The 25,996-nt window shown below is 48.2% G+C and overlaps 1 protein-coding gene across 5 annotated transcripts in view; it reads right to left on the reverse strand.

Annotated features, from left to right (window-relative positions):
• ENTPD6 (ectonucleoside triphosphate diphosphohydrolase 6) overlaps positions 1-25,996 on the reverse strand; it is a 480,760-nt gene that overhangs the window by 258,943 nt on the left and 195,821 nt on the right. For all 5 annotated transcript variants that reach the window (XR_013596224.1, XM_078649068.1, XM_078649071.1 and 2 more), the window contains exon 10: positions 10,913-11,014. Coding sequence is in view for 4 of the 5 variants with exons in the window: in XM_078649068.1 (XP_078505194.1) it covers positions 10,913-11,014 (102 nt within the window). In the remaining variant the exon portion in view is untranslated. The remainder of the gene's footprint in view (positions 1-10,912; positions 11,015-25,996) is intronic.

The raw sequence follows: 25,996 nt of genomic DNA on the forward strand, positions 1-25,996 counted from the left end.
GGGGAACGGTCACATCTGTTGCTATTGCTCGGGTCGGCAGGCCAGACTTGTGGAATCTAACCTCACGGTGGTAATTAAACAGTTGGAGCAACTGGTCGAAGCCAACCCCTGCCACTGCACTAAATGGCAGCTTGCCGTGTTGCTCAGGCAACTTTGCCCTCACCGGATGGGGAAGGCTAAGCATGCGCTTCAGGCATTGAAACAGCGTTACTGCGATGGGGCAACAAGGTGGGCAGAATCCTGGCACACTGGCTTCAGCAGGCGCGTGCCAAGACTTGTATTGCTAAACTTCGATGGATGAAGGGGGATGGGTGATATAGGAATGAGACAATCTACAGGCCTTCAATAACTATTATCCATTGTTGTACTCTAGAGACGAGCTACCCCCTGAGCTGATCAAAGCCTACTTAGATGCTTGCAAATGGGCACCTCTGCACAAACGCCATGCGGATGTCCTCGATGAACCGATTTCTCTTGAGCAGCTTAGAGCTGCGGTCTGAACTCTACCCCTTGGTAAAACCCCGGGTCCTGATGACACAGCCTCCTTTTATTGTCTCTTTTTATCCAACTTACAAGATCACCTAGAGCAGCTTTCCAATTCTTTTACACATGAAACTGGACTTGATCCCATGATGGCTTCAGCTGGAATCTCTCTCATACCCAAGACAAGCAAGGACCTGGCTTTCTGCTCCTCCTGCCATCCCATAGCTCTGCTCAATACTGACCCAAAGCAGTTTACCAAAATATTGTTCACTAGACTCGAACTCTATCTCCCAGGCCTTATCAAACATTCATTTGCCATAGACAAGGCGGAGACAACGTCCACCGAATTTCTCATTTAGTTGAAAAATCGCAGGCTTTTCGATATCCCAGCATGCCTTTTGGCACAGGATGCAGAGAAGGCCTTTGACAGGGTAAACCAGTCCTTCCTCCGTGCTGTGTTGGTGAAGGTTGACCTGGGGCTGGGTTTGCTCTCCAAAACAATGGCCTCATATGGGGCTCCAGTAACCAATGTGTGGGTCAATGGGATAATTATGAGGCTTGTTACTGCTCTGCGAGGCACGCAGCAAGGGTGACCTCTGTTATCCTTACTATTTTCCCTGGTGGTTGAGCCTCTTGCTATCATAATTCACAACACGGACGCGATGAAAGGCATTCTCTTTGGTGGCCAACCCACTAGATTAGTCTCTTTGTGGACGATCTCCTCCTCACACTTTCCCAACCTGATGTCTCCCTACCAAGTGTTGTGACCTGCCTCCTGCCTCCAGGCCTATGAGGCAGTCTTGAGCTTCGGATCAATATGGCCAAGTCATCCGTGCTCAATTTGGCTATCCCTGATCAAGACCTTTGGACCCTGCAATGCCTTGCATCTTTTCTAGTGGTCTCAGGATGCTACTAGATACCTGGGTCCCAACATCAGCCCACGCTTTCTTCTTTGTCTCGAGCTAACCGGCCTCACCTTCACCGCTCCGTCTTGGCTGACTTTCAGAGATGGAAGCCCCTTCATAGCTCCTGGATGAGACGTGTGAATGTTGTGAAAATGAATGTGCTCCCTCAGGTCCTTTAACTATTCCAGACCCTGCCTCTGTCGATTCCGCAAGATGACATTCTGCACTTGCAAAGGGACATCCAAACCTTTATTTGAAGTGGGAAAAGACCCTGGATAGCTAATGCACTGTTGATGCTCCCACGGGACAGGGGAGGCCTAGCATGCCCTAATCTTCTTGAGCACTATTGGGTGGCCCACTTGCGTTATATCTCAGAGTGAATGGTCAAAGAGAGTGAGAAGCACTGGTTCCACATGGACCAATCAGTGGCTTGTTGGCCGCTGTGGGACTTGGCATGGCTGTCCAAAGAAAGGTCAGCTGCACAGTGCATACATTGTAACCCCCACACAGGCGGTATACGATATTTTGGACAAAGTAGCTCTTAAGAAAGGTCTAACTACCTTCCCCTCCCCAAACACACCGATTGCACGTAACAGACTTTCTTCCAGCGCTCTCCCCTCTTTCATTTCACCTCTGGAACTCAGTGACCTCTTCAAGTGAGATATCATGAAGTCCTTTGACAGGAGCAGCGTGGATTACAAGTTTCAAAACTGGATTACAAGTTTCAAAACTGGATTACCAGTTTGGCAAAACTGAAGCCACATGACTTCAGTTTTGCCAATTGCGGCATTGGGCCTTACACCCCTCGGTACACCCTATGGCCACTGGCCCCTACACTCTCTTTAAAAAGATTGTTCAAGCCTACAATGGCTTGAGAGGCCTCATATCCAACACTTACCAAATGCTTCAGCACTGTACACCAATGCGCATCCATACTTATTAGTCAACCTGCTACACAACACTTCACAGGAAGATATAACACCTAAACAATAGGAGAACGTGTGGAAAGATATACCCAACCCCTAATGCAGTATCTCTCTTAGGGAAACCACATACAAATTGATGTTTCAATGTTATCACACACCGGCCCATCACTCCACAATCGACATGGGTACCTCCTCCCTCTGCTGGCGTTGTAAGGAAGATGCGGGAGGACTTCCAGCATATTTGGTGGCCGTGTAAAGTAATTACCACATATTGGAAGAAGATACTATGCCATATTAAAGAGGTCATAGGCTATCCGCTCGCTTCCTCGTATCTCGGGTCAATTTACATACCAGACCCCCCCCCCCGCAATTACGCAGGCAGATTGGAAGCTTATCAGTTACCTGCTCTTAGCAGCCCCCCCCCTCAATAGCGCAACGGTTTACCCGCGTTTGGCATATTTTAACAATGGCAAAAACGAGAAAAAGTTCCAACACCTGTAGAAGTCTAAAATTCAATACATCATGCGCATACAGTCCACTTGCTTTAGCCCAGGGAAACTTTGGATGCTCCAGCTCTTTGATTAGGATCGCCCTTCATATGCCAATTAATTGCATTTGCCAATACCATGTAGAGGGGAATATCATGCCCCTCTACCCAGGCGAAATGCCATCGCCCCTTCTCAAGCCACCTCTGCAGCACACCGAGACCTTTAGTTAACATGTTTGTTATGGACTTTCTAAAGTTATGTGTGAATGCCTCTTTTTCGTCTTTCTTGTCTTTCCTTGTGTACGCAGTCATGAGTTGTCGTTAAGGAAACAATTGTGCATTTCTCAGATGCTGTCTCGTTGCAGCCTGCTGTGTCTCTCACATATCAACTACCTGTGCAGATATCTCTCATGTCATTTTGTTATCAGTCCGGATTGCCTATTGTTTTCATGCACCACTGCTGGCACCATGCTGTGAATGTTCTGCTTTTCTGATATACAATAAACAGAACTTGAGAAAAAAAATCACCTGCATCATGTACTTTTTTCTTTCTTTTTGTTAGGTTATAAATTAGCAATTTAATAACACATTTATCACAAGAAGTGGTACAAATTAAACTAGATCTCTTTCCCCAAACCAAAGGTTAGCTAGGCTACACAAAAAAAGAAAGCAATCAGAATAACTATGCTTCAAAATTCTGGCCCCTCAGATGTTAAAGAACAATATCTGTAAACGTGGTCAAGATAAGTAAAACATGAAGATGAATTGCAAAAATCCATTGGAGAAAAAGCTAATCTACTAGTCATATATATTTAAAGTGCAAAAATGTGCGAGTACAATAGAGTCAAAAAGTTACTAGTAATACTTCATCCTGTTCAGCAAATTAGAAAAAGCTATATCCACTTAATCAAAATGTTACCAATAAAGTGCATGAAACTTTCAACCAAAGTGCATTATACAACATGCGAAAATCTGTAGAAAGTGCAATGTTCCTTACATAAGCAACATTTGAAAATGGCTCAAAGCAGCTAGCATCTCAGTTCAAGCAAATAGATATATCCGACTGAGCTTACGTATCATTATCCCGAAAGCGCACAACGGGAAGTAACCCCACAGCTGGTCAAATTTATCCCTTTGGTTAATTCTCTTGGCATGCAAATATTCTAGCAGTCGTATCCTACTCCTTTTGAGTTGCCATTGGCCAAAAGATGGACATCTAGTAGATTTCCAGAATTGGAAAATGAGTGCTCTAGCAATCAAAGCTGCTATAAAAATAAACTTCTGTTCCAAACACGCAAAGGCTTCATTGTCCATCAATATCCCGAAGAGTGCCACTTATAAGCCTGGGTCCACCGTTTTCGATAATATTAAAGATAAAAAAGTGAATATCTGGTGCCAAAATAAATATAGGGCTGGACAAGTGGATAAAATATGTGCCCAATCTCCCTTTGCCATTGTGGTAAATCCAAAGCAAATATTAGGAGCATAAGAAAAGCACTTATTTTACAATTGAGGAGGAAAGTGCCCATCTCGCAAAAAAATGCATTCATTAAAATTGGCTGCCGTAAGCAGTTTATACCCAAACATGGAAAAATCTGCCCACCGATTTTGAGTAATGGCACATCCTGTAACAAATTCTACTTTTTGAAGATGCATAGAAATATAGCACTGCTGATATTGCGAATGTAACACTTTATACCAGCTTCCAACCCCAATCATATTATCCTTATAAAACAATGTTAAAAAAAGTGCAGTTAATAGTTCAAAATCGATTTTAATATATATATATTTTTTAAGATCAAGAACTTCGATCCACAGTAAGTACTTTAGGAGTTATGATTTGAAGAGTTTGGAAAATATATCACTTTTAGGCGCAATTAGCACCACTGAAATCGGTGGGAAAAGCAGAAAAATGCACATAAAATCAGGCAAAGCTTTTACGAAGTTCATCTTGTTGTATCAGGTCGAGAGCAGGACCAGGTCCGAAGTTCCAGTAGCAGAAGTTCATGAGCTTCCCGGATTCGGTTGGGAGCAGGGAGCTGAAGATTTTGGTAGCTGGTGAGCTATGATGAAGGGGGACACCTGGAAAGACACTACACAGGAAGAATTAGAGTTAAGTTTGGTGGTTCCCACTGGAGGGAGGAGGTCCAAGGGTCGCAGGACCATGGGAGCATGGCTGGTTTGTTGTCATTGAGCCGGTGAGGCTGGGTGCAGAGCAGATAGATGAGCCAGGCGTCATGCATCGAGTTGTCCTCGCGGTCAGGAGCATGCAACTTGGAGAGTTGATTTGGGGACAGCTGGGCCACTCAGGACGTGGGTCTCAGGGGTTTCGACGTCCCTTGATGGGTGCTTGCTTCAAGGGTAGTTGGAGTCCGGCACGGACTCTTCGTCTCACTGTTTGCTGGAGGGGGTCCAGTATGCCGGTTATTGGTACAATGCGGCTCCAGTAGGTCCTGGTGTCTCCAAACTTGGTCGGGAGACATAGCTAACCCTCCAGGGCTGGTGTACTTCTTTTGGTGTGGGCACTGTGTTAAAGTCATAGGTGAGCAGCACATCGACAAACTGGACTCAGTAGGATCGGTGCCTGCCTACAGTACTTCACTCCAAAGGAGGATCTTGGTGATTTCTTGAAGTCTGGAGGAACTCTGGGGTTCTTGGAGGCTTCACAGGTTCAGGATTACAACGCACACTCTACTGTCGAGTCCCAGACGCAACAGGCAGGGTTTGGAGCCAATTTCTTCTGCAGCAGGGCTTCAGCTCTTGAAAAGCTAGTCTTCTTTGTCCTTTGGTTCTTCTTGTCCATCGACTCAAGGTCTAGAGGTGCCACAGGAGGAGACAGGTAGTAGCCAATGGGCTACCTACCTTTAGGGTGCCTATGCCCTCTAAGTGAGCACTTCCTGTGGGATAATGCACTACCCTAGCCCCAGTAGGTTGTTTCTTCACCATTTCAAGACAGTGGATTTTCAGGAGAGTGTAGGAAGCTGGGTTTCTGTTGCAGTAACCCCCACCCCCCCTCCCAACACTTTTTGCCAGACTACTAATGCACGTTGACTCTATGTGCCCTGGGTCCCTGCCAATCAGGTTCCCAGGGCCTGTATTATTTTCCAAAACTGCACCTTGTACCCCAACTGGCACCTATCTGGCAACATGTCAGTCCCTTGTAAAAGGTACCAAGGGCACTGTGGCCAGGGAAGGCCTCTAAGGGCTACCACACTTATTGTGCCACCCTCAGAGGCCCTGTACCTTTACACACACACACACACACACACACACTGTCATTGTAGGCTGCGTGTTTCGGCGCAGAACAAAGTGAAGAGTCTACGCGGCACACATCCCTGTGTGCCATGCCTACAACCCACTGCCCAGGCAAAGGTCAGCCACCCCTCTAGATGAGTGCACTATACCAGTGGTGAGGGTACCGGTGCATGAGCCCCGTACCCCTACAGTGTCTAGACCAATTCTTAGACATTGTAAGTGCAGTAATGCCATTAAGAGTATATGGTGCTGGGAGTTTGTCATTACGAACTCCACAGCACTATAATGGCTGTACTGAAAACTGGGAAATGTGGTATCAAACTTCTCAGCACATTAAACCCACACTGATGCCAGTGTGGGATTTAATAAAAAATGCACTCAGAAGGCATCTTAGAGATGCCCCTGGAAAAACGACCAGCCTCTGGTGGGTTCCCTGACTGGTACACACCAGCCTACCACCACAAGACATGCTTCCGGGCCCCTTGGGTGGGAGCCTTCGCTCCCTGTGCCCAAAAACAAAGCATTTCCTGGGCAGAGGTGGTCACACCTCCTCCAGGCCTGGAAGAGCCATCTGTGGCAGGGGAGCTTCAAATGCCTTGCTGCCTTTGTAATGCGACCCCCGCCTCTCCTACTATCAGGAGGAGGACGCCTTCCTGTCTCCCTTCCTTTTCGGCAGAAAGACAGGCGGGAAAAATTAGCCAGCCCAGAAGGTGTGCCCACCCATGCCAACCTCACCCCATCAGGTGGGGGGAGGCAAGGTGAATCCCACTATTCATTGCCCGCCATGTTGCAGATGGCAGGCACTCTCCAATCATGATTAGGGATTGTATCCACTATCCCCACGTGGGGTGAGCACACCTAGGGTGTAGTCACCCTAAATTCAGTATCCCGTTAGCTACTGACCTCGAGACCCCCTAAAACGCACCCTAAATGCAGTATTTAGGGAGCAGCCCTGAACCAAGAAGGCAGATTCCCACAACCTACGATGAAGCAGAAAGAGGAGACTGCAGAGAACAACTGACTTGGCACCAGCCCTACCAGCCCGTCTGCAGTATCCAGGATCCTGCGCCTAAAAGTCGACTTGTCCTGCAGCCAGCGACCTCCAGAACCCTGGGAGGACTAACTGCCTTCAACGAAGACCGGTTCTCCTGTGAACAGCAGCTCTGTTCAAAAGAAACTCCAAAGACAGACTCTGAGCCTGCTGAGGACAAAGAAACCAGACGCCTGGAACCACCACTGCACCCGTTGCCTAGGGTCTGAGTTCGAGTGGCTCATCAGTCCCAGTAAGGTCCTTCAGTAGCAAGGTCCCTCAGTGCTCCAGAGTCCAAGTCAACCATGGGTGGACCCCTCCAGGACTCCCAGACGTTGCCTGCAGCCTCTACACAGAGACAACTGTGAGTGGCCCTGTAAGGTGAAATCTGACCTCATAAGACCATAAGACACCCCTGCATCCAGCCACCCTGAGCCCTGGAGAAGACAACCTGAGGTGCCCCTACGTCCCCAAGCCCTCGATCTTACCTACCCAGCTGTTGGTTCCCCCCGAAAGACTTCCAGGACCGAGCCTGCAGCCAAAATCCAAAACCGGCAACCCCCATTGAAAACAACTGGGCACCCGATGCCAAAACAGCACCCTGCACCTGGGGGCCCCTGTGCCGCTGTGGGTGCACCTTTTGTGCTAAACTGGATCCCCCTTTGCCCTGAGCTAAACCCTAGGAGCGTTTCTCCCAAAACCTTGTGGCCTGCTTGTGAGCAGCCACCAACCGGAGGCCCCTTATCCACCACTGGATAGCATTGGGCCTCAGCACTCTGCACCCGGCCGCCCTAGTGCCGCTGAGGGTGTTTCAAGGGCGCATCCTTGACCCTGAGGGGACCTGGTTTTAACCCCAGAATACCAACTGGGGGGGACCTGGTTTTAACCCCAAAATACCAACTGACACAAACTTGTACTTAAGTGTTAACCGATAACTTCATTTCTCTCCATAGGAATACATTGACTATTTTTCCTTGAAAATTGATATGTGTGAAGTTGGTTTGTATGAAACATTGGCAAAACTGCAAATGTACAAAAAATTATTTACTTCCCTTTTGTCTAGGAAATGTCTCAGTGTGATATTTAGCCATATCACACGGATTAGCAAAAGTAAAATGAAAAGTAATCCAATAAGTAACGTACAAAGTCATCTGAAAAGTAACTGAACAGTAATTTCAAAACATTGACTTACCTGGAATTCAATTAACTGCATTTGAACCAGCATTCAATTGTAAAACATTGCATACAATTTTGCGAAGCATTTATTTCACTTACTTGCACTAGGTCTGGCTTTGTTCTAGAAACAAAATAACTAAATAATATTTTTGATTCAAACAAATTGGTCTGAGTTCAGTCTTTGAGTGTGTGACATAATTTGCTGATTGAGTGTGTATAACAAATGCCTAACACTACCCTCTGATAAAGCTTTACTGCTTGCCCACACTACCACAAATAGGGAGTAAGGTGCTATCTACTTTTACCCCAGCCTACCTTTGGGGTTCCACTGGACTCTGTGCATACTATACCTCATTTTGGTAAAGTTTATACAGAGCCTGCTACCTACAGAGAGGGGTTCATTTCGCCTGCCACACTTAGGAGTGGTGCTGGCTGTAAGTGGACACATCTCCTCATCTAATTAATTGTCCTGCCTGTCCTCCCACCAAATGTGGAGCAGGACAGGGGGTTGGCATCCCCCACGCTCTGGGGAAGCCTGGGCTGAACTTCAAAGGCGGCAACGCCTTTGACACTTCCCACTCTGGAATGTCAGTCCGACTTGAAGGAGGTGTGAAGCACCTCCGTCCAGAGCAGGTTTTGTTTCTGGCCTCTGACAGTACAGGCCCTCACCCCATGAGGTCAGAAACATGTCTGGAGGTGGCAGACTGGCTATGACCAGTCAGAGACCACATCAGTGCTTGGTAGGTTTTCAGGAGACCCTCAAAAGGGTCTCCTGTGTGCATGTATTAATAAATCTCACACTGGCATCAGTGAGGATTTATTAGGACAAGATGTTTGGTGCCAAACATCTTAAGGTACAGTGAAGCAATCATGGAGCTCTGAAACTCGTAATGACAAGTATCCAGCCCATGTACTCTTTTTGGCTTACCGGTGCACTTACAATGTCCAAGAATGGCTCAGATATTGCAGGGTCATATCTGCTCACACAGATATGTTCACACCTGGGATATAGTGCACCCTGCTTTAGGGCTGTAAGACTTGTAGTAGGGGTGACTTACCTTTACCTCATGCAGTGTGTGAGAGCATGGCACCCAGGGCTGGGAGCCATGTCGTCTCTTCAGTTCTCTCTGCACCAAGACATGCAGCTAGAAGTGGCAGTTTGCATGGTCTTGGCGAGGGGTCTCTTGAGAGGCAGAATTCGATTTGTGCTGCAGCCCCAGTGCACCCTCTTCAGTAACCATGCCCTATGTACTTTACTAGGGACTTAAAAGGGGCACTGAAGTTGTGCCAATCGTGGTACAAATTTGGGATGGACATCTGGCACAAGGAACCTGATTAGCCGGGAGCTAGTGCACTTACAGTTCGAAATCACATAAGGCATCATGCAATAAGGGGGGGGGGGGGGTTAACCATGTCAAAAGAGGCACTTTCTTTCATAAACTGCCTGTTGCGAAAAGTATCTTTTTTATCTCCTCTTACAACGATCAGAAGAAAACAATGAAAGGTCACTCGTTTGTTAAATGAGTTTGAAGTGGGGAATATGTACACACTTTCAGAAGAACAGGACAGCAATATCTAAAGTGTAAACAAAATATCTGATCATAAAATCTTTAAGCCTTAACGACTGCTTAATGAGTAACGAGTAAAAAGTAACATTTTTGAAGAAGTAAGGGTATATATTGCGGCAAATATTGAGAATGCCTCCAACAAGTTAGAAAGCAATCAACATTATCGTCAGAAGAGGTTATTTTATTGCTTTTGCCGAACTTAAATAGTTTTGGGGAAATTTTAACTATTTGACAAATATTTGCTGCTTATAATGCAAAGTTATTCTCAGCCTCGGCTGCAGCCTATCACATAAATGTATTACACAGGGTGCTTCCACAGCAAAGGTCAAATAAGAATTACTTTTAAAACGGATATTGCCATTTGTTAGATGAGTTCAGTATATGGCACACTATTCTGTATAGGTTGAAGGACAATTGCCCCTCCCCCCTCATGGTGAATATTAAGTATTATTCAACTGATGTATTTATTTTTAATATGTTGTGGTTATTACAGTATGCCCCTGATGATGGCTTAATGACCCGAAATGCTTTGGTTTTCTGTGTGAAGATTCATGCAACCACAATATCCCTAAATGCGTATAATAATGGAATAGTATGACGACATGTATTTAAGCACATGAATTCACGGATAATTACGAACTCTTCATTAAAATGAAGTTTTAAAAGAAAAGTGGGAAAATAATTCTTTGAAAGAAAAGTGAGATAAGAATTTGCTTGAAATTGTCTAAACGTGACTGAGCTCTAGGGGCGACATACATTACAGGGCGCCTTGGGACTGATACGCATGTTGGTGCTATCCGCTAGCTGTCTTCATGGGACTGAGGAAACACCAAGACAGCACGGAGAGATTTATTTGGTTTAAAAATTGAGTAGTGGAGTGCGCATTCCAGACCATTCATTTGTTGCATTTTTTAGCGGATGCCAAATTCCTTCCCATTTAGAATTTAAAACGTATACCGTAACATCAGAACATCATGCATTCCAAACATACATGAGTTGCATTATACATTTAAAAATCAAAACATGGAAAACCACCACTTAATCTCGTCTTCATTTCCACACGTAAAAAAAAAACATTCTACCTGCTTTTTGTCCTCTCAGTTTGTAGGTGATCTTGGCATGCTGCCACTCTATTTGGAATCCTGGTGACAAACACGGGGTCACTAATTCTTCACCTTCTTTTACTGTTGAACACATTGAGTAAGTTAAGTCAAAGGCAGAGTAGAGTCGTGTTTGTCAAACATTACTCTTCCATTACTCTCTTATGCATTTCATACACAACAGATTGAAATTAGCAACTGGAAGTAAGCAAGCCGAAAACATGAAGTAGCAATTCCCAGCTGAATGATACATAGGTAAAAACTAAATGTAAACAATTCTAAACCATTGCCAATGACCCTAGCTCCACAGCTCGCAACCCCCAAACTTCAGCTTCAACCGCCAAATATTTGAATATCCAATAGTGTGAATTTCCACCTTTCTTGTATGGTTCACTCGCTGTACTTGACTAGAAGTAAAGTACAGCGAGTGAACCATAGAATAAAACGTTTTGCGTTGGTTTAACTGGGGAAAGAGGCTTCTTACAGTCAACAAAACTACCGTGTTCTTTTTACACTTGTGGAAGAGATCAGATCACAGTTGAAGGGTCAGCAATAAACACACTATACCTTTACTATGCGGAGAAATTAAAATCAGAATGATCAAAAATATAAATCAAAAAAGAAAAAAATGAAGTTATTAAAGCCAATGGAATGGACAAACAGGTAGACTTGGATTAGGGTGACAAGAAAAGGATAGGGAAAGGCAAGGGAAAATTAAGTTGGAGGTAAACAGTGATTCAGAAATAATTAATTAAAAAAACTACAGATTATGCAACCGCATGCGCGTTAGCGGGTTTTCCCGCTGTGCGCTGCGATATGTAAAAACCCTCGTTACATGACAAGGTCAGCTCGTCATGCGCGCAGCGCAGGTAACGCCCATGACGAGCTGACCTTGTCATTAGCGTCGAAGGGGTTAAAGGCTGAAATGACTACGACATTCAATGTGATTGGTAAAGTGGTAAGGATTGCAGCTCAAGAGTTTCATCTAACTATTTATTATCCAGAAAAGAGGGGGGGGGGGGGTTACAACGTACCTCGAACAACATATTTGCAAGGCGTGATATTTGCAAGACGCAACACCTGCCTCAACTGAAATCATTAAGAACATCTATCTATACTAATATTATAAAGAGAGAGCCCAAACCTTTGAGGCGGGTAATCTCAGGAACCACAGCACCAATCACAACACCCAATACAGCATTTGAAAAGGCAGTTGCAGCAGAAGAACATAGGCTATACAGATGCCCACCATATACATTTGAAAGGTAGAAGAACCTTAACAGCAAAGTAGTCCCTTGTGGGTGGGGCGTGGCATGATGAAAAAAAAAAGCGTTCCTTAAACGTGTGCGTTGTGCTGGGGGCGTGAACAAGGCCAATGGGCGCGGCAATTGCAATTGCGCTGCAGCAAGGGTTGTGGCCAATGGGCGCGACAACCGGCAACAATCGCGCAGCACATACCTCCCCAAAAAAAGCGTGCCTTGAAGGCGTGTGGAAAACAAACGTGTGCGTTGGGCCGGGGGCGTGGCCAAGGCCAATGGGTGCGGCAATTGCGCGGGAGCAAGGGGCGTGGCCAATGGGCGCAGCAATTGCCGGGGCTTAGGCGGGGGCAGACGCGACTGATCGTGCCTGCGGGGACAATAACTGCACAGTATTCTGCACGCTGTCAGCCAGTCAACTGTCTGCATAAAGGACCGTGCCTGTGGGGACACTAACTGCAGCGTCTCCTGCGCGCTGTCACACACTCAACTCTCTGCATAAACAAATTGATTGACACCAGGCGCACAACATCAACCAGGGCTGGAGCCGGGCTCAGGCGGCGGATGAAGCGACTAAGCGCGCCTGCTGGGACACTAACCTTTGAACTGACTGCACTTTCCCACATGCGCAGCGTCTCCAGCGCGCGCTGTCACCCACTCAACTCTCTGCATCAACAACTTTACACCACAAGCACAACATCAAACAAAACTGGAGCCGGGCCTCAAGCGGGGGATGACACGATTCAGCGTGCCTGCGGGGACACAAAATTTACAACTGAATGCACTTTCACACACGCTTACCTACGTAAGAGGAGTACATACACACTAGAGACATCTGCTAATACTTCTTACTCCGAGGTACACACAGTATCTGCACACACATGCCTAACTATTGTGACACTTCATGCTAAAAATGTTCTCTACCGCGAGATTTTAAAATAAATTTCCCTTGCCTATTACACACATTCTATTTCATACCCGGACAACCTCGGGACGGGCTGCTAGTGTCATTATAAAAGATGACCACTTTTCAATAGCTACAGACCTAAAACATGGAAGGTGGTGGTTTTCGGTGCAATTTTTTCCCCGGAAGATGGTTTGCTGATCCAGCATTCGCTTCAGAACGATTGGCTACAGGCGTGGAGACGCCGACGCCCTCTGACATTCAACGAGGAGACCTGCGAGCAGGAGGAAGCGAGGAGGCAAGCAAAGGAAAGTGGAGCAAGGGCTGCGTGAAGGAGCGCTGAGCTCCCTGCTCCACCGAGATCTTGAGCTGGGGGAAGCAGAAAGAGGAATGGAGCGGAGCAGGGGAGTGGGTAGGTGCCCCCGAGTTGACCGTTCTCCCGACCTCCCATGCGTTACACCACATCAATGGGTGGCGAGTCAAAGCTCCTTGCCCCAGGTGCTTCACTGAAGTCTCTGTGGCCCCTGAGGGTCCTGCAGTGAGCTCCGTGGCCTCCATTCAATTCTGTATTATCTCAAGTGGTTGAGCTGGGGGACTGGGTGAGCTGGGCATCATGTTGTGAAAGGGCCGCCTTAGGGATTACCCGAGTGCCTTTCAGTGGGCAGAAGAGGCCTAGGTCCCAGGCCCCCTCAGTGGCGCAGAGGCAGTCGGAAACTGGTAGGTTCGGCTTGTGTCTCATGGTGGGAGGTCTGCCCTCTGCACATTGCACTTAATCATTTGCCACCATCAGATTGTTTGCCACTCAGACACCCTTTCCTGTTTTCACTGTTGTACTGCGTCCTGGTGTCAGCTTGCACGTTTCTTATTTGCTACAATGGGCTGGCGTTGCAGAGAGTTCCTGTGCGGGGCTCTTTCTGAAGTACCTGCATGGGGCAGACAGGGTCGTATTGGTAGGGCGGGCACTCGGGCAATGCCCAAGGGGGTGCTATTCGAGTTCCAGCTGTGGGCTGCTTTTTTGGGCAGCCTGGGGAGCCGATTTAGGCGGTGTCTGCAGGGTTGGATTGGTAGGGTGGGCACTCAGGCAATGACCAAGGGGCCGGTATTCGAGTCCAGCTGTGTGTGGGCTGCTTTTTTGGGCAGCCTGGGGGGCCCGATTTGGTTGGTGCCTGTGTTGTTCGGATGCCGCCAGCAGCCCAGTGGTTGCCTGGGTGGCCTTTCTGGGGACAGATCGGTGTCCATTACCTCTCTTTTATCAACGGCAGAGGTGTCACTCTTTTGCTCTGCCTTTCCCTCGCTGGGCCGGCCTATTAATGTATGCATATTGAGCAGGGACAGGGGGACCTGAGTAGAAGTGGCCTCACTTGATTTTACATGTGTTTCACCAGTGTGAACAAATCTGTGATTTTTTTTTATCTAAGTAAAGTTAAGAAAACATGCCTCTGTCAGAGACAACCAAGCAGTGCTTTGCAGGGAGGGGATTATATAAATAATGTGGGCCACTTTTTTTCAGCGTGCCCGGTTCAATTTTTTTATCCAAATTCAACCCTAGGTGTCTGTGTTGTTCGGATGCCGCCAGCGGTCCAGTGGGCGCATGAGTGGCCTTTATGGAAGCAGATGGGCTTCCATTACCTCATTTTTACCAATGGGGCAGAGGTGTCACTCCCTTTCACTCGCTGGGCCGGCCCATTAATGTATGCATATTGAGCGGGGGTAGGGGGCCTGGGCAGATGTGCCCTCACTGGTTTTCAGGTGTGTTTAACCAGTATGAACTAACCTGCACATTTTATTAATCTAAACAAAGTTAAGAAAACATGCAGTGTTTGAGGAAAGGCAATATGCAAATGTGGGCCACTTTTTTTTAGGGTGCCCGGGTTGATTTTGAATCCCAATCCAACCCTTTTCTCCTTCGGAATGTTTAGATTGCTCTGTTCGGCAGCCCACACGCTTGTAGGCTTGGGATCTGAAAGAGATTTTGTGAATCTACAATGAGTTTGAAGAAATTCCATTCTGGGTAAGTCATTTCTTGTTTCCCTAGCCAAAATTCGAAAGTAAGAAGTTCTACTTGTGGTGCTAGAACCTTCTAGCAATATCTTTTTAAATCTCAGTCAGTTATTATAGTTTTCTTTAGGAAAATGCCTAAGGCTTCCTCCAAAGCAGTGTCTGAAGATCTGAACTGTTGCCCCATCTGTAGGAGAGTAGGGTCTGCTATCCTATGGTCACCCCAAATTTTTGCTTTTTGCTTCACTGGTTTATGACTTAATGTGGCTGTGGGCCTGCTAATCAGACCGACAGCCTGCTGTTCTCTCTCTAAATTGTAACCCATGTACTTTAGGTGCATAACGAAATTGGAACTGGTTCACCTTATTGGCCCCTGTAACAGTGTACCTAGGTACCCAGGGCATAGGTGCTTCCAAGGCCTACCAGGGGCTGCAGCATGTATTGTGCCACCCCTGGCCTGGCCTCCATATTTGACACAACTGGCTGATCACTCAGCTGGGGTAAGTCGGTGTAACCACCCCTTACTTAGGTGTAGTATGCCTATACCTAACCTAAAATGGACACATATGTTCCTGTCAGCCACTCCTATGGAAGGCCTCATCAATCCTGGAGGCAGAGTGCTTGGAAATATGTGAGATGGTGCTCTGGCATGAGCTGAGCCTGTCTGCAGCTTTCGGAACCATGTCCTTTAGCTGTTTCATGATATTGCCATACCATATACTCTTAAGTGCATTATGAACCTCGCGGTTAAATGCTATCTTGGGTTTGGCTTTATCAAAACATGTCGAGTAAGGTGTCATACGAATTGGAATACTACCCCCTCGCCAGTTCTGGCGACGGGGGTAGCATTCCACCCTTCTAGAGGGACACGACATGTACCTAGCCTGAACCCCGGTTAAAGTTAAACAGAGCCTTAGCATCCCAAAATGGATGCTGCCACCAAAGACACAAGTCTGACCTCCTGCTGCTGGGAGTCCTTCCAGCGAGGGCAGCTTGGACAAAGGGTTTCCTGCCTGGGGAGGTGCTAGCACCACTCCAGACAGGATTTTGTGTATTGGGTAGGACAGGGCTGAATAGAATCAGACATGCCTGGGGCACACAAGGTGTCCCTGTGCATAGGCCAGTTCAAACCGGTGCTGGGGCTTTCCAGCCCCAGTCCTGGCGCGAAACTGGACAAAGGAAAGGGGGTGTAACCACCCCCCTTCCTGGTTCCACCCAGAGGAGGGACCTAGTAGGTGATCAGGCCCCCCAGATTCGAATAAGAGTGGGAGCTGTGTCCTGAGACTTCAGATCATCCTGAATCAACTTGAAATACAGAAGAAGACTGGACTTCGACATTCTGCTGCACAGAAGACGGAAGAGAATCTCCCTTGTGGCCAAGGAGTGACCACCCTGTGAACACAGGCACCAACCAGCAACTCGACGTCTGCTTTACCGCCGCCTCCCGCCGGAGCCCGAGCCCAGAGCCTGACAAGACCCAGACTCCCAGACTTCTCACCGCCCGATCCACAGTCCCTGCAAAGAAGGGACCCGTGGAGGCACCGAGAGACGTGGGACCGGACATCTTTAAAGACCCCCGAGAAGCTGACTGCGCAGCATCAGAGGCACCCTCGACGCTGTGCTTTGGGGTTTGAGAAGCCCCAACCTCGAGCAGCCCTTGCACCGAAGATCAGCCCCCCAGCATCTCCACGATCTGCGTGGGGCCTTTTTGCATCGTGCCACTCGACGCGCCATCCCGGCCACTTGCCACGCGGCTAGCGGCCATCTTGCAGACGAAACCTTCAATTTACACTGCGGGTCTGGTTGCTCCAGACTTGCCCTCACTCCTGTAAAAAGGAGTACCTGCTCTGACCTTGCTGGTCCGAGTAACAAGCCTTTTTCGATTCCTGCGTGGCTTGCATTAGCCAAGGCCTGTTTGCTCCAATCAAGTTGCCGACACCGCCAACAGCGAGAAGCCTGCGTGGGACAGCTCGTGACCGACTCCTGGACGTCTTCGACCCCTCGTGTCCACGTGGCTGCAGAGAGAAGCTACACCTCGACGCCTGTTTGCACCCGACATCGCCTGGTTCCACTCTGGTTCCACGGTAGTCACTGGCTAGTGACTTTGAACATTGTCCCCTCTGCTTTCAGGTCTTCACCTCTTCAGATCCACCCTTGGATCCACCGGAACTCTTCACATCGAGCCGCCTGCAGCATCTTCAGCTCCAAGCACCATCGACCTGCGTGACGAAACCCGACACTACTTCGACCCTGTGCACCCGCTTCCTGTGGGTGAGGTAACTCAGCAACTCCGGTGTTCCCACACTGGTGTACACCTCTAGTGTCTGTGTCTAAAGTTTCATCCTTCTAGGTCACTCGGAAGGTTCCTTAATAACTAACTTTGTAACTTTTACGCACCATTGACATTGCATTGGTAAAGCGTGCACTTTCCGCACTGCACCCGAGTCCCGTGGGCCTTTCCCGACTTCTTTACTGCTAGTCCCGAACAGCTCCAGCGATTCCCCAGGCCCTAGGCCTCTTCACTTTCCCCATAGTGGTTCTTATACCACTATTTTAGTATATGGTTTAGGTGGCCCCTAGGGCTCATCCAAAATTGTGCAACTTTTGTGTATTTAAACTGTGTTTTGTTTTAACGCATTTGCTTCTGTGCTCATAAAGAGTATCAGGGTTATTTGTAGAAATAAATCTATATATATTTTCAATATATATCTGTGTGGTGTCCTTTCATTTGGTATTCAAGGGATTGTGTATGGTAAAACAGCTTGCTTCACATGCCTTTACAGAGTTTAGCCTAAGACTGCTTAGTCCATGCTACCCCTAGGATAGCTTGTCTATAAGGTTGACTTTACAACCTGCACCATAAGGGTTGCTTGGCATGGTACAAGGTGATCACTAGAACTAGTGAGCATCATATACCAGGCCAACTTCTCACATTGGTGAGCAGCGGATTGGGATTTGAGCTTGCTGTTGTTTTACCATTACAATCTTTGAAAATATCATTTGAAAGATCATACAGGTACCGGATAGGTACACTAAAACAAGACTAGATATACTTAAGTTCTACTGAACTTAGTTGTTGTAGAGGATAGGGAGTAGCACACCCTGACTACAACTACTAGATAGGTTTTGTAGGAAAACACAAGTGTAGGTAGATTGCAACACATCCACCACACTAGAGCAATGTCTGGAGCAGAGGGATCCACTGGAACCACCTCTGTTGAGAGTGACCCTCCAAGGGCACCATCCAAATTTGCTATCTTTCCATTTAAGGAATTGAGGCAACTGTGTTCCATGAGAGGAATCAAAACAGGTCCTACTCCTACAGCAGGACACCTCAGAGAGCTATTAGACCAGTCTGAAGCTCTAAGGAACTCCAAACCAGGCCCCTCAGGGACTGGTGAGGAAGTTTCTCCTTCTGAAGATGATAACCCTGATGCCCCCACCCCTGTCGTCCAGATAGATGAGGAAGACCAGACCACTGGGAATACTCAGCCTGAGGAAGACGAGGGGGAGGAGGTTGAAGAAAGTGAGTCTGATGATGATAGAGATAGCCAGGTGTTAGTCAGCAGGCTTAACCAGGCTAACCTAAGCTTATTTGGGACTGAAGGTGGGTCCAACCCATTCAGACCCCCAAATGGAATTAACCAGGAGCATAGGAGGAGGAGGAATCACTCAGGTGAATCCAATACTTCCCATGTTTCTAGAGGTTCTCATGGTAACTCCAGAAGGGAGTTCACTAGCCCTCAGAGAAGGGAACATGAGGCCAAAATGAGAGAGGCTGAACTTAGGATCCAGAGACAAGAATTAGAAGTTGCCCTGGCCAAAGAGAAACTTGCTAGAGCAAGGCAGCCTAGAGAGAGTGGATTAGATTCCACTGGTGGCAGCACTATCCCTAAGGATAAAGACAGGTCCTATGACAATAGAAACCTGAGTAAGATTGTGCCCCCCTACAAAGTTGGGGATGATATCCACAAATGGATGACTGCACTTGAGAGAGCTTGCAAAGTACAGCAGGTCCCTCAGGAGCAGTGGGCAGCAATCTTGTGGCTCTCCTTTGAAGGTAGAGGCAGAGACAGACTCCTCACAGTTAGTGATGGGGATTCTAGAAACTACCTGGTCCTGAAGAGTGCTCTGATTGATGGGTTAGGCTTAACCACTGAACAGTACAGGTTAATGTTCAGAGACACCCAGAAGACACAGACTCAGGACTGGTCTGAATTTGTTGAATGTGCCACTAAGGCTCTGGAGGGCTGGTTGCTGGGAAGTAAGGTTACAGACTATGAAGGATTGTATAATTTGCTTATGAGAGAACAGATTTTAAATAACTGTCAGAACCAGCAGTTGCATCAACATTTGGTTGACTCAGATCTAACCTCTCCCCAAGAATTGGGAAAGAGGGCAGACAAATGGGTTAGAACCAGAGTTAAGCAAAAGAACCAGAACCAGAACCAGGGTGGTGACCAAAAGAAAACAGACCAGAAGGGTGGGGAGCAGAAAGCTAAAGACCAGAAGTCTTCAACAGGGCCCCAAACTAATACTGAGGGTGGGTCCCAAACTTCCAAGAAGAAGAAGAAAGAAGGTCAAAGAAAACCCTGGTGTAGCCTTTGCAAAAACACCACTCACTGGACAAGTGATTGTAAAAAGGGTGGAGCCACCAACACTGCAGCCCCTAAGGCACCTGCACCCACTAGTACAGTTGGCAGTGTTGGACCACAGACTAAGGGGGTAGTGGGTATCACCTTGGGAACTGATGGAGATTCTGACCTAGTCAGAGTCCCCACACAGGCTGTTCTGATTTGTGATGGGGAGATTGATTTTTCCCCTACTGTCAGTCCCAATAATTTGGGCAAGTACAGACAGACACCTTTAATTAATGAAAAAGTGGCTCAAGCATACAGGGACACATGTGCCAGTGTCACTATGGTGACGCCTAGCTTTGTGGACCCTGGACAGTACATACCAGGTGATAATTACCTGGTGACCAATGCCAGCAATGTCACTAATACACATAGTGTGGCAATTGTTAACTTTTCCTGGGGAGGGGTAACTGGCCTAAAAAGAGTTGTGGTTAGTGCTGATCTCCCAGTAGAATGTTTGTTGGGCAATGACCTGGAGAGCTCTCTATGGTCAGAAGTTGAGTACAGGACTCATGCAGAGATGTTAGGGATATCATCACATGTCCTTGCTGTGACCAGGTCACAGGCCACAAAGTGCCTCTCTGAACCTCAGGTCTTGGATCCTGGAACAATGGACCAAGTACCTCCCAAGACAAGGAACCGGAGGGCAAAGGCTGTGCCTTCCCAAATGCCTACAAGTGAGGATCAGCCTTCACAGGAAGATGATTCTGAGACCCCTGAAGGAACTGTCCCTATAGAGCTTGAACCTGATCAGGTTGAGTTTCTGGGGACAGGGGGACCTTCTAGGGCAGACTTGGGGCAGGCTCAGTTATCCTGTCCTTCTCTTGAACCCCTCAGACAGCAGGCTGCTGCTGAGGCTGCTGGGAATGCTCAAGGTACCCATAAGGTTTATTGGGATGATGGGCTCCTTTATTCAGAGGGTAGAGACCCCAAGCCTGGTACAACCAGGAGGTTGGTCATACCTCTGCAATTTAGGGGCTTCCTTCTTACCTTGGCACACGATATTCCCTTAGCAGGACACCTAGGCCAGAACAAAACATGGGACAGACTTGTCTGTCACTTTCACTGGCCTCACATGTCAGAGGATACCAAGGAGTTTTGTCGCTCCTGTGTAACCTTCCAAGCAAGTGGCAAAGCAGGTGGTACCACAAAGGCCCCCCTAATACCATTACCTGTGGTGGGGGTGCCCTTTGAAAGAGTGGGGATTGACATTGTTGGACCAATGGATCCTCCTACAGCATCTGGGCACAGATTCATACTGGTGGTGGTGGACCATGCCACCAGGTACCCAGAGGCAATTCCACTTAGGACCACAACAGCTCCTGTTGTGGCCAGGGCCTTACTTGGAGTTTTCTCCAGAGTGGGGTTTCCTAAGGAGGTAGTATCTGATAGAGGTGCAAACTTCATGTCAGGTTACTTGACAGCTATGTGGAAGGAATGTGGTGTTAACTATAATTTCACCACTCCCTATCATCCACAATGCAATGGGCTTGTTGAGAGATTCAACAAGACCCTAAAGGGCATGATCAAAGGATTACCTGAGAAGCTCAGGCGAAGATGGGATATCCTTCTGCCCTGCCTTCTGTTTGCTTACAGAGAGGTCCCACAAAAAGGAGTTGGCTTCAGCCCCTTTGAATTGTTGTTTGGACATCCTGTAAGAGGACCCCTATGTCTGGTGAGGGAAGGATGGGAGTTACCTCTCAAAAAGCCCAAGCAGGACATAGTGGACTATGTACTTGGTCTCCGCTCCAGGATGGCTGAGTATATGGAGAAGGCATCCAAAAACCTTGAGGCTAGCCAGGCCTTACAGAAAGCCTGGCATGACCAAAAGGCTGTCCTGACTGAGTACCAGCCTGGTCAGAAGGTATGGGTGTTGGAGCCAGTGGCCCCAGCAGCACTCCAAGACAGATGGTCTGGACCCCATACAATCATGGAGAAAAAGGGAGAGGTTACCTACTTGGTGGACCTAGGAACTCCCAGGAGCCCCCACAGGGTGCTCCATGTTAACAGGCTGAAAGCATATGTTGACAGGGCAGACATGGGCTTGCTCATGGCTACAGATGAGGGGCAGGAGGAAGAGAGTGACCCTCTCCCAGACCTGCTGACTCAGAACCCTGAGGATGGCTCAGTTGATGGTGTGGCCTTAGATGGCAGCCTCACTGAACATCAGCAACATGACTGTAGACAGGTTTTGCAGTCATATCGACATATGTTCTCCCTGACACCCAGTCAGACTAACTGGTGTACCCATGTGGTGGACACTGGTGATAGTCTTCCTGTAAAGAACAAAATTTACAGGCAGCCTGACCATGTCAGAGACTGTATCAAGGCTGAGGTACAAAAGATGCTGGAGTTAGGTGTCATTGAGCCTTCAGAGAGCCCCTGGGCTAGCCCAGTGGTTCTGGTCCCCAAACCTCACACCAAAGATGGAAAGAGAGAGATGAGGTTCTGTGTGGACTACAGAGGACTCAATGCTGTCACCAGGACAGATGCACACCCAATTCCAAGGGCAGATGAGCTCATAGACAAATTGGCTTCTGCCAAGTTTCTGAGCACATTTGACTTGACAGCTGGCTACTGGCAAATCAGGTTAGCTGAGGAGTCTAAAGCCAAGACAGCATTTTCTACCCCAAGTGGGCATTAGCAGTTTGTGGTGATGCCCTTTGGTTTGAAAAATGCACCTGCCACCTTCCAAAGGTTGGTGAATCAAGTCCTTACTGGGTTGGATGAATTTTGTGCAGCATATCTGGATGATATTGCTGTCTTTAGCTCCGCCTGGGAGGATCACCTGGTCCACCTGAAGGAAGTGCTAGAGGCTCTGCAAAAGGCAGGCCTCACTATCAAGGCAACCAAGTGCCAGATAGGGCAGAGTAAGGTTGTGTACTTGGGCCACCTTGTGGGTGGAGGCCAAGTTCAACCACTGGAGAGTAAGATTCAGACCATAAAGGACTGGACTCCTCCAACTACCCAGACTCAGGTCAGAGCTTTCTTGGGCCTGACTGGGTACTACAGGAAGTTTGTTAAGAATTATGGGTCCATTGTGACTCCTCTTAATGATCTGACATCCAAGAAGATGCCCAAAAAGGTTCAGTGGACAGAATACTGTCAAAAGGCATTTGATGACCTGAAGAAGGCCATGTGCTCTGCACCTATCCTGAAGAGTCCTGACTACTCAAGAGAGTTTATTGTCCAAACAGATGCTTCTGAGTTGGGAGTGGGAGCAGTGCTCTCACAACTTAATGTAGATGGTCAAGACCAGCCCATTGCTTTCATTAGCAGAAGGCTGACCCCCAGAGAGAAACGTTGGTCAGCCATTGAGAGGGAGGCCTTTGCTGTGGTGTGGGCCCTGAAGAAGTTGAGACCATACTTGTTTGGCACTCACTTCAAGATTCAGACCGACCATAAGCCCCTCTTATGGCTTAATCAGATGAAGGGTGAAAACCCCAAACTACTCAGGTGGTCCATTTCCCTACAGGGGATGGACTTTACAGTGGAGCACCGCCCAGGGACTGACCATGGTAATGCAGATGGTCTCTCCAGGTACTTCCACTTAGAACATGAAGACACAACTGGTCAAGGTTAGTCTAATGTCCCTGCGTTTGGGGGGGGTTGTGTAGGAGAGTAGGGTCTGCTATCCTATGGTCACCCCAAATTTTTGCTTTTTGCTTCACTGGTTTATGACTTAATGTGGCTGTGGGCCTGCTAATCAGACCCACAGCCTGCTGTTCTCTCTCTAAATTGTAACCCATGTACTTTAGGTGCATAACGAAATTGGAACTGGTTCACCTTATTGGCCCCTGTAACAGTGTACCCAGGTACCCAGGGCATAGGTGCTTCCAAGGCCTACCAGGGGCTGCAGCATGTATTGTGCCACCCCTGGCCTGGCCTCCATATTTGACACAACTGGCTGATCACTCAGCTGGGGTAAGTCGGTGTAACCACCCCTTACTTAGGTGTAGTATGCCTATACCTAACCTAAAATGGACACATATGTTCCTGTCAGCCACTCCTATGGAAGGCCTCATCAATCCTGGAGGCAGAGTGCTTGGAAATATGTGAGATGGTGCTCTGGCATGAGCTGAGCCTGTCTGCAGCTTTCGGAACCATGTCCTTTAGCTGTTTCATGATATTGCCATACCATATACTCTTAAGTGCATTATGAACCTCGCGGTTAAATGCTATCTTGGGTTTGGCTTTATCAAAACATGTCGAGTAAGGTGTCATACGAATTGGAATACTACCCCCTCGCCAGTTCTGGCGACGGGGGTAGCATTCCACCCTTCTAGAGGGACACGACATGTACCTAGCCTGAACCCCGGTTAAAGTTAAACAGAGCCTTAGCATCCCAAAATGGATGCTGCCACCACAGACACAAGTCTGACCTCCTGCTGCTGGGAGTCCTTCCAGCGAGGGCAGCTTGGACAAAGGGTTTCCTGCCTGGGGAGGTGCTAGCACCACTCCAGACAGGATTTTGTGTATTGGGTAGGACAGGGCTGAATAGAATCAGACATGCCTGGGGCACACAAGGTGTCCCTGTGCATAGGCCAGTTCAAACCGGTGCTGGGGCTTTCCAGCCCCAGTCCTGGCACGAAACTGGACAAAGGAAAGGGGGTGCAACCACCCCCCTTCCTGGTTCCACCCAGAGGAGGGACCTAGTAGGTGATCAGGCCCCCCAGATTCGAATAAGAGTGGGAGCTGTGTCCTGAGACTTCAGGTCATCCTGAATCAACTTGAAATACAGAAGAAGACTGGACTTCGACATTCTGCTGCACAGAAGACGGAAGAGAATCTCCCTTGTGGCCAAGGAGTGACCACCCTGTGAACACAGGCACCAACCAGCAACTCGACGTCTGCTTTACCGCCGCCTCCCGCCAGAGCCCGAGCCCAGAGCCTGACAAGACCCAGACTCCCAGACTTCTCACCGCCCGATCCACAGTCCCTGCAAAGAAGGGACCCGTGGAGGCACCGAGAGACGTGGGACCGGACCTCTTGAAAGACCCCCGAGAAGCTGACTGCGCAGCATCAGAGGCACCCTCGACGCTGTGCTTTGGGGTTTGAGAAGCCCCAACCTCGAGCAGCCCTTGCACCGAAGATCAGCCCCCCAGCATCTCCACGATCTGCGTGGGGCCCTTTTGCATCGTGCCACCCGACGCGCCATCCCGGCCACTTGCCACGCGGCTAGCGGCCATCTTGGCGACAAAACCTTCAATTTACACTGCGGGTCTGGTTGCTCCAGACTTGCCCTCACTCCTGTAAAAAGGAGTACCTGCTCTGACCTTGCTGGTCCGAGTAACAAGCCTTTTTCGATTCCTGCGTGGCTTGCATTAGCCAAGGCCTGTTTGCTCCAATCAAGTTGCCGACACCGCCAACAGCGAGAAGCCTGCGTGGGACAGCTCGTGACCGACTCCTGGACGTCTTCGACCCCTCGTGTCCACGTGGCTGCAGAGAGAAGCTACACCTCGACGCCTGTTTGCACCCGACATCGCCTGGTTCCACTCTGGTTCCACGGTAGTCACTGGCTAGTGACTTTGAACATTGTCCCCTCTGCTTTCAGGTCTTCACCTCTTCAGATCCACCCTTGGATCCACCGGAACTCTTCACATCGAGCCGCAAGCAGCATCTTCAGCTCCAAGCACCATCGACCTGCGTGACAAAACCCGACACTACTTCGACCCTGTGCACCCGCTTCCTGTGGGTGAGGTAACTCAGCAACGCCGGTGTTCCCACACTGGTGTACACCTCTAGTGTCTGTGTCTAAAGTTTCATCCTTCTAGGTCACTCGGAAGGTTCCTTAATAACTAACTTTGTAACTTTTACGCACCATTGACATTGCATTGGTAAAGCGTGCACTTTCCGCACTGCACCCGAGTCCCGCGGGCCTTTCCCGACTTCTTCACTGCTAGTCCCGAACAGCTCCAGCGATTCCCCAGGCCCTAGGCCTCTTCACTTTCCCCATAGTTGTTCTCATACCACTATTTTAGTATATGGTTTAGGTGGCCCCTAGGGCTCATCCAAAATTGTGCAACTTTTGTGTATTTAAACTGTGTTTTGTTTTAACGCATTTGCTTCTGTGCTCATAAAGAGTATCAGGGTTATTTGTAGAAATAAATCTATATATATTTTCAATATATATCTGTGTGGTGTCCTTTCATTTGGTATTCAAGGGATTGTGTATGGTAAAACAGCTTGCTTCACATGCCTTTACAGAGTTTAGCCTAAGACTGCTTAGTCCATGCTACCCCTAGGATAGCTTGTCTATAAGGTTGACTTT

This window comes from Lissotriton helveticus, chromosome 6 (genome assembly GCF_964261635.1).
Source record: "Lissotriton helveticus chromosome 6, aLisHel1.1, whole genome shotgun sequence".
NCBI lineage: Eukaryota > Metazoa > Chordata > Amphibia > Caudata > Salamandridae > Lissotriton > Lissotriton helveticus.